At 38.4% G+C, this 9,872-nt stretch overlaps 1 protein-coding gene across 1 annotated transcript; it reads right to left on the minus strand.

Annotated features, from left to right (window-relative positions):
* Window positions 1-2,782: 2,782 nt before the first annotated feature.
* slc2a9l1 (solute carrier family 2 member 9, like 1) lies at window positions 2,783-7,359 on the minus strand (the record flags this gene model as incomplete). Its single annotated transcript, XM_085159379.1, has 11 exons — window positions 2,783-3,261; window positions 3,361-3,488; window positions 3,626-3,701; window positions 5,177-5,278; window positions 5,417-5,527; window positions 5,817-6,004; window positions 6,201-6,349; window positions 6,471-6,600; window positions 6,683-6,807; window positions 6,883-7,043; window positions 7,132-7,359. Coding segments are annotated over 11 exons (1,584 nt in total), but the record flags the coding sequence as incomplete, so codon positions are not given.
* Between the last annotated feature and the right edge of the window lie 2,513 nt (window positions 7,360-9,872).

Consider the following 9,872-nt stretch of genomic DNA (forward strand, 5'->3'; position numbering starts at 1 on the left):
ACTCAATAAATAAAAGCAAACACTGCTAGCTATGATTAGCACTGGAAAAACTGTTGAATCTCCATCCTATAGAAGAAGAAATTACTTTTGGGTCTTCCTGTAATAATAACAGGCCACAATGGTAGGTAGCGTTGCGCACTTTGACACAATCCCAAAGAGATCCGTATATCCTCCTAGAATCAATGCTGGGAGCTTTTACATGTTAGTTACATGTGTACACCACTACACTATGGAGCAAATGTTGAATCTCCAGCTTATACTTAAGCAGTTTGTATTTTTCATTTTAAAATCTACAGTTTTGTGTCAACTAACAAGCAGATTTGTCATCTGCATTTACATTTAAAAAAATCCAGGTAGCCAAAATGTGCAAAATATTCTTTAAGGCAGGCTGACATTGTGACTGACATGTTGGTTTTCTATGAGTTTGCAGTGTCTCACACTTTCATAGTCAGACTCAGCCACTCAATCTATTATGCCTGGTTTCAAAGCACCAATATGGCTACTTCATGATGTCCATCCTTTATGTACAGTCTACAGCTGGCATATGAATACTTCAATGACATTACCTGTCACAATAGTTGCATGGTGGTGGCTGTAGCTCAGGTGGTGGAGCGGTCGCCTGCTAATCGGAAGCTTGGTGGTGCGATCCCTCCAGTCTGCATGCCAAATATCCTTGGGCATGAGAGCCACCCCAAGCTGGTCTCCAATGCTTCTATCAGATGATAAATAGCAAGAGTTTAGAAAAAAAAGTGCTTTTGTGAATGAGGCAAGTCCATTTACCACTACCATTTGAATTTTAATGAAATACTCCATCATGGACTATTGAAACAAGACGCTGCAGCTCATTACAGGAATAGATTCTTTAGTTATTTAGCAAAAGATTTTGGAGATTAGTGTGAACAACGCCACTGTTATTGTGCGATTCGTTAATAATATATCTAAATATTAAAGCTATATACACCATTCTTGAAAGCACTGACCATTTTCATAACTGTATTCAAAGTTTTGCTCTCACTGTAAACAAAATCCAAGTCAAAGTCAAAGTCAGCTTTATTTAAAAAAAAACAACAACACGTGTACAGATCCTCCACAGGAATTTTAAATTGCAATGCTCCCACGGCCCTCAGTGTACACTAAAACAACATAAAGATAAAAAGCTAAAAATGAAATAAAAGTCTAAAGCGGGTGCAATAGGTGTCCTGGAGGGAGGGAAAAGAAACACCCACGATCCTCTCCGCTGCTCTCACTTCTCGTTTTATCAGCACGTGTAGCTTCCACAAACAGGAAGGGATACAGTGTAAACGTGAATGGGTGTGTTGTCAAGTTATATTACTTGTTAAGGCAAATATCTAATCAGCAACAGCTCAAGATGGAAGAAAGGTAATTTAAGTGACTTTGGTCTTGTTCGTGCCAGACATCAGAGGAGAATGGCCAGACTTGTTCAAGCTGATAAACAAGCAACAGCATCTCAAATAACTACTCATTTCAACCAAGGTATGTGGAAGAGCTTAACAGTATGCACACTACACATACTGAAGTTTAAACACCACACGGGGTGCCACTCCAGTCAACTTAGAACAGGAAATCACCTGGTCTTCATTTCTGCTTCAACATTCAGATAGTAGGCTCAAAATCTGGTGTAAACAACATAAAAATGTGCATTTGGACATGGGCAGGACCCCTTAGTAACAAAAGAGCATTGTTTAAATGCCACAACCTACCTGCAAAATGGTACTGACCATGTCCATCCCTTTATGACCAGTGTACCCATCTTGTTCTCATTACTAGGATATGTATTTATGTTGGTGTTTGGGCATATGGAAAATTGCATAATGATATTATGCCATTACCTGATGATTACTGTGGAGATGAGAATATTATTTTACTGTTACTATTCATAACTATTATCATTACTGTTGTATTACTTATCATTTATCATTATCATTTCATCAGAGCATTTATTGAAGCTGTTGATGTTACATTAAAGTCTGTATTTCAGCTGTTAGCTCAATTACATAATAATCTTTCATTGCAGGTGCAACTGTAATCATGTTATACACATATTGCATTTTTGTGCTAATTAAAGAGTTGAAGCTCGGTCAGTTAATTGATAATGGTCTGAAGCTTCGGTCAGCGCGATGTCTGGCCGATCTATTGATTAATTTAAGGTGACCCAAGCTAAGGAAAGGATTGCATACATGCTTACAATACACCATATATAACCTGTAAACAGAATACAGGCCTGTGTGCACTCAGCAGCCTGCTTTATTGGAGTCTGCCTGGTAACAGATGACTCAGAATGGGTCATGCACTGAGGTCAAGACACATAGGCTGCCTGTACACATACACAGGATCTAGACTTGTTTTGCTTGAAACTGCGAAGTTGTTTTACCTGCATATGTGACAGTTTAGTTCCACAGATATGTGAAGTGCAGTAAATGAAATAACAGGAAGCATCTGGCAGTGACGGAGGAACAGAGGAAGGAACTGTTCTTTTTTAGAATGTGTCCAAGCTTGGAATTACTGGAACTGATGCATGTTTATTATCTGCTATGACGCATGTTGCTCGTCATCAACTATGTTATATATATGACTGCTCATTTATTGTTCGGAGAAGATCGATGCTATTTTGGGTGATTGTGCTCGGCTTCCCACATATATGTGTGTAAATAAAATCATTGTTTTGATGCACAATGGACCTCCAGTCGTTTGTATTTTACCTCAAATCAAGAATCAGGATATTACTTAATACTGCATCTTAGAATTATAATTGAAGCCCATTATGCAGGTTAGTTGTTGTTAGTTGTAAAGCAACGTGGGCCAAGAAAAAACTTCGTAAAGTATCTGATTGTCCATAAATGGTGACTGTTGTGCAAACAGAAAATAGCAGAAGCAACTAAAAAGCAAAAATTGAAGTTGGAAAGATTCCAAATTTTGGGAATTGTAAAATTGTTTAATGTCATTGTGAGTCATTTATTTACAAAGCATGTTTTTTCCACAGTCATTCAATCTTGTCCTGAAAGAAAAATTGTTTTTTTCCCTCGTGTTTTTTGCTGTAGCTATACGTGGTCCTCATCACAACCTGGTCTCTGTTCTCGTTTCCCCTGCAAAGGATTTCCCACAGACAGTGATGGCTTTAAACTCCTCTGAGATCTCCAGCAAGGTCTTGCCTTTAGTCTCAGGCAAAAGAAAGAAGGTATAAAGACTACCCAGCATGCAGGCAGAGGCAAACAGCAAAAATAAGTATGAGCCGAGAGCATCCTGGGAAAGAAACGACATTCATGATTTCAGCATAACATATAGATCCCTGTGGGTGTTATAGTGTAATGCGCTGCTTATTTTCAGTTTGGTCATACGTACAATGAGGAATGGAAAGACCAGGCCCATCACTGCAAGCATAAACCACCGCTGCAGCCCTGTGAGGACGAGTGATGCCATTCGATTAGACTGAATGAAGAGCTCACTGTTGAGCGTTGGTGTGGCTCCTCCTGTGAGAATCAGAGAAAGAACAGGGAATTGATTTTGTTATCTTTGCATATAGACACGTTTTCCATAACTGCTACAGGTGTGATGTACTGGATACTAAAAACGTTAAGCTACATATGTATAAGTGCTTTACCCTTACCAGGTCCTCCACAATAGAACATGATGAAGACAACCATCAAACTCACAGTAATGTATGGAACCCAGTAGCTGGAATCCTGTGTGAAAGACAGTTTTAAATGCATATATTTGATTTTGCATCAGATTAATTTCTATATTTCTGCCTTTTATCATCACAGCAGTGATAGCTTATACACATTTTCCCCTTTATGAAACAGGTCATCTTCAGTCATATTGCCAATATTGTTACTAGTGTACTTTCCAGTGAAGGCCACACAGACAGTTGTTGTCCCAACCGTCACAGACATATACACCTCCAGATGCAGGAAGAGGCCTACCTGTATCATGAAGGACCCCACTCATCAAGCACACACACTCTTTGTCCTGCTCCCCTCAGGCAGGAGGCTGAGGAGCATTAAATGCAAAACTACTAGACAGAGAAACAGCTTCATTCCAGAAGCTGTGAGACTTCTCAATGCATAAATGGACAAGAACTGTTATACTAATGATACTTTACTGACACCATCACTTTATTAATGCTGGTCATCATGCCCTCTTGCTGCTAAAAGATTTATACCTATATTTCTATATTTATACTCCATACTGGTACTCAGGTTGTTGCACTCTACTTATATTGTATTATTTCATTACTTGCTATTTGTTAGTTGTGTTTTTTTAGTTTCTTCGTTATTCTGTTTCTTTTCGCTTCTATGGATAACCGGGACCGTGTGTACGTAATTTCATTCCACCTCATGTAAACATGTGTTGCAAATGAAAATAAAACTTCCTTGATCCTTGATCTTGACGAGTAGAAACGGTGTCATCTGTGATTTTCCAGTCTTTAGGTTTTGTTTATGTGCCTCCCCTGTGTTACGTGTTATGCCCACTCTGTGCCTTCCTGTGCCAACGTTTCAGGTCTCTGTGTTCTCTGTCTTCTTTGTTATCCTTGCTTCTCTGTTCTTGTATTTCCTGTTTTACTTTGAAAGTCCGTGTCCTATGTCAGTGTATTCTGTTTTGCTTCTTCCCTGTCTCATCACTTCTAATTAGGTTCAGCTGTATCTCCCTCCTATTCAATTTAATTCAATTCAATTTTATTTATATTGCACCAAATTACAACAACAGTCAACTCAAGGAACATCCTGTTTGCATTTCCATCGTTACCTTGTGTGTATTTATTGTGTGTGCTTCCCTTTGTCCCTTGTTGGTCCGTCTGCTTGTTTTCTTCCATGTTGCCTCTGTATTTCTTCCATCAGCTTTACCCGCATTTCCTGGTCTCTCTTTTCTGGCCTCTGGTTTCCGCCCTCAGGTTATATGTTTATGCATAGTTTTTCCCAGTTTAGGTTTTGCTTAGTTTTCTCTGTTCCACTTGTTTGTAGTTTTTGTTCAGCTGTCCATAAAGGCTCATTTTTTGTTATCATCCACCCTCGTCTCCATTTGCCTGCACTTGGGTCCTCAGTCTCTTCACACACCTGACATTTGTTGTCTTTAACAAATCAACTGTTTTTGTTTTGCTTTGTTTACATTGCTTTTACTTTTATTAATATTATGTTGCCCACCACTGGTAATGGTTTACCTGCAGGTTGAGTGTGACAGTGACAAAAATCCAGCAAGCAGACATGACACCGTAACCGCCGAACAGCAATGGTCTTCTCCCTGTGAGGTCAATGAGAAGACCCTGAAATTGAGGAAGGGAGAAAATAATGACAGACTTGTCATAAGGAGATTGTCTCTAATAGTGGAAATGAAAGGATGTATACACTTAAAATGCTCATTTACACAGATGAGCTCAGGCACAGACTGAGTGCTTGCTTACACAGGTGAGCGAGGTGAGAATTTCAGCCACTCCAAGACCGAGAGTTATATAGCGGATCTTCTTCTTTGGTATACCTGCCTCCAGGAAGATGTCATAAGTAAAGGTACTAATCTGGGAACAAAAGAGGCACTATTAGGCTATAAACAGTCAGCATGAAATCTGATTTATATATTAGTCTATTCTGTTGATAGAAACTTGATATGGAAGGAACAATGAAGTCTCATACATACAGATATCAATAGATATATTGATCTGTAGTTATACAGATATATCATGTATGCATGTGTGTGAACCTCCAAAAGTCACAAAATTGTTGTAATGTATCATTGTGCAATTTAGCAATCCTATATCATATTGTATCATATGGTATTATACTAATACTATATGGTATTGTTCATACTGTAGACATGCCCGACAGCTGGTTGCAACAGTAGATGATGGAGATGGTGATGACCTGCCACCGGACAGTCCTGTCTCTCAGCAGCTGCAGAAGGCTCACTGGTGGGGCTGCTTCAATGGCTGCCTGCTCAGTCAACATCTCATCCATTTCTTGTTGGTAGTCACCTTGGCCCCACAGACTCTGGAGAGCTGAAACCAGAAAATCCCAAATCACGGAGGGGATAAGAACTGAAAAATGTGCAACTTTGCTCAAAACACACAGGGACTGATTGACTTGTAATTTCACAAGACTATCATTTATCTTTAACTAGTATGTGTTTGTAGAACACATTTTCATAAACATCTGGGGTCGTGTTTGATACATAAACTGCGCAAAGCTACTAACCTTTTTTGCATGCCTTATCATCACCTTTCTCTATGAGTAAATATCTTGGCGTCTCAGGAAAAAAAGGCAACATCACAATCTGAACAAAGGAGAAAAGTGCAGCGACACTAAGGAGAATGTTCCACGTGTCCTCGTGGCCAAGGATCTCGCTGAAAAATCAAAATGAAATGTTGTGTTTAATTTCTAATCTATTGTCATAATATGCTGCAGTAGCTTTTGACAATGGGTTAAAGCCCATTTTACTTTTTCATATCAACTTCAGGTGCTTACCTTAACCCAAACGTCTGTGCAGACACTTTCCCGAGTGACATAAAAGTGGCTGAGGTCAGAGTCACCATCCCTCTTATCTTTCTGGGTGAAATCTCCCCAAGATATATTAAGTGAGCGTTCATTCCCAAGCCTGCAGGTCACATAAGGCAAGCATGGTGAGTATAGGTGATGAAAACATATTAATAAGGAGTCTGTAGAATATGGCAACTTACCTGCTGAGTAACCAAACAGAAATCTTGCCACAATGATCATTTCGAAAGAGTTGACATTTTTACTTGCCAGCATGAATCCTGCTGCAAGAACAGCAATGAAGCTGTTGCAGATCATTGCCTTTTTTCTGAAGAAGGAAAACTCATCACTTCAGGTCTCCTTAGGCTATACAGCTTGGTACAACATCTGTCTTCATACTCACCTTCCCAGCAAGTCTGAGATAAATTTGACACTGATGGCACCTAAGAGTCCCCCGACAGCAAACGTGGAAACAATAAGAGACCAGATCATTGTGACCGTCTGTGGATGTGGAGGCTCTCTGTATCTGTCATACCAGCTGCTGTTGATGAAGCGCTGGATGTACTGTGGAGATAAATCTAAACTGTTATTAAATGTGATCCAGATAATCGAGACAGAATGGAGAAGAAATGATAGAGGCGACGTGTCTCACCGGCGAAGGAGAACTCAGTCCAGTGATATGGAAGCCGACCTGAAAGCTTCCTCCTAATCCCAAAACAAGGATGAGGAATAGAGCGTTGCCATGGGTCTGAAGTAAAGGAGAGAAATCCGATGAATCACTTTTATAAATGTGTTTACTATCACCTGTAAAGATGCTGCCTATATTTTTAAAGTCACAGTCAAACTTTTGGAGAACGGGTATTAACAAAGATTTCAAACGTGTTTAAATGAGTGAGAAAATCTAGATTTTAAAATTGGATTTACTGATTTTTTTTTTAAACACAAGTTGTGAATAAAACAAAGATTAGATTAGACTTAGGTTTACCCTGTCTGATTAATAAACTGTAACTGTTTCATTTCTAGATGTAGCTGTGTCTGAAAATTCACAGAAAAACAATAATGATCACCTTTTTTTTAATCTTTTCATGATCACACCTAAGTCATGGATTGTAATCATGTAAATTTTAGCTCAGTGTCATGTTAGTTGTACCAGCGAAATAGTTTAATAATTGAGAGAGTAGTGTGACTCAGCTGAAACTGTGGTTTAGATAACTCCCCTGAGTTCAGGAAATAAAAAATTTGTAAAAAATAAATAAGTAAAATTGAAAAAGAAAATTACCAGCATTACGCATAAAATTAGACATGTGCAATGTGACAGATTTGTCACGAAACATTTTAACAGAAACGTAATTTTTTTTATACATTTATATATATATATACTATATTTAAAATCCACATGTACATATTTACAATACATATATTAACTTTTATGGCGCAAATATAAGAAAAATCTTACATGCTGCTGAAACAAAGTTTCCATTCTCTTGATACACGGACCTTAACAGCACATATGTCCTAACAGTGGGGACACAGTTCAGTGTTTCACCCTGCTTATTATTAACTTTTCAGAAATAAAGTAACTTGGTGTCATCACACCACCCTGACAATCACTGGATCATTTCTAACTTGCAGCTATTTCAGACTGAAAACAATATAAACTGAATGAGTTCACAGTCACACGCAAGCTAATGTATAGATTTAACCATAATGTCAAATAAGGACATTATCAGTACATTTTGTGCACAACACTGGTGCTGCATATGTTTTTATAAGTGATTCGTCCTATTGCCAGTAGCTTGATTTATGTTTTTCTCTCTGTTCCTGTTTCTTCCTATTCTTCTTATTTAAATCACGTGGAAAGATAAACTCTATTATTATCAGACCAGCAGAGTTTAGACGTAGACTAAGAACTGTGGCTGTCTATGAACATTTGAAAAAGGAATACACTCAATAAATAAAAGCAAACACTGCTAGCTATGATTAGCACTGGAAAAACTGTTGAATCTCCATCCTATAGAAGAAGAAATTACTTTTGGGTCTTCCTGTAATAATAACAGGCCACAATGGTAGGTAGCGTTGCGCACTTTGACACAATCCCAAAGAGATCCGTATATCCTCCTAGAATCAATGCTGGGTGGGAGCTTTTACATGTTAGTTACATGTGTACACTACTACACTATGGAGCAAATGTTGAATCTCCAGCTTATACTTAAGCAGTTTGTATTTTTCATTTTAAAATCTACAGTTTTGTGTCAACTAACAAGCAGATTTGTCATCTGCATTTACATTTAAAAAAATCCAGGTAGCCAAAATGTGCAAAATATTCTTTAAGGCAGGCTGACATTGTGACTGACATGTTGGTTTTCTATGAGTTTGCAGTGTCTCACACTTTCATAGTCAGACTCAGCCACTCAATCTATTATGCCTGGTTTCAAAGCACCAATATGGCTACTTCATGATGTCCATCCTTTATGTACAGTCTACAGCTGGCATATGAATACTTCAATGACATTACCTGTCACAATAGTTGCATGGTGGTGGCTGTAGCTCAGGTGGTGGAGCGGTCGCCTGCTAATCGGAAGCTTGGTGGTGCGATCCCTCCAGTCTGCATGCCAAATATCCTTGGGCATGAGAGCCACCCCAAGCTGGTCTCCAATGCTTCTATCAGATGATAAATAGCAAGAGTTTAGAAAAAAAAAGTGCTTTTGTGAATGAGGCAAGTCCATTTACCACTACCATTTGAATTTTAATGAAATACTCCATCATGGACTATTGAAACAAGACGCTGCAGCTCATTACAGGAATAGATTCTTTAGTTATTTAGCAAAAAATTTTATGTTATATCCTGTAATGTTAAAGTACAGTTTTTAACAACATTTACATATCATATTAGTAATTAATTCTTATTTAAACTTGCAAAAAAACAAACCCCAAAACAAAAGCCATCAGTGCAATCCAGCTATTATTCAATATCGTATCATGGCTCCAGCAATAAGTCATCCAATACTTTTCTCAGTCCACTGAGGCATAAATGATTGAAAGATGCACCACAAAGTCTTACACAATGTTCAAACATTTTTTGTTCTGTTGGTCACTGTTACGTCCCTCTGCAGCCCCTAATCTCTTCAGTGGGTTCAGCTGTTGCTAATTGACCACACCTAGTCAGGTGTGGATAAAAGGATACCTGAGGCAGCTGTGATGCTGTGATTTTGTTTCCACGGGCTTCTTTAGACACGTCAATTTGTGTCAAACTTGCTATCAGGCTTGGCTGGGTTTGTACACCTCAGAGTATATATAATATAACCTCAAAGGGACTATTTTGTTAAAAAGAAACTTCAGCTGCTTTGACAATAAGAGACACTTAGGATAAAAGTAGTTTGTTTTTTGTTTTGT

The sequence above is a fragment of the Neolamprologus multifasciatus genome, chromosome 5 (assembly GCF_963576455.1).
Source record: "Neolamprologus multifasciatus chromosome 5, fNeoMul1.2, whole genome shotgun sequence".
Lineage (NCBI taxonomy): Eukaryota > Metazoa > Chordata > Actinopteri > Cichliformes > Cichlidae > Neolamprologus > Neolamprologus multifasciatus.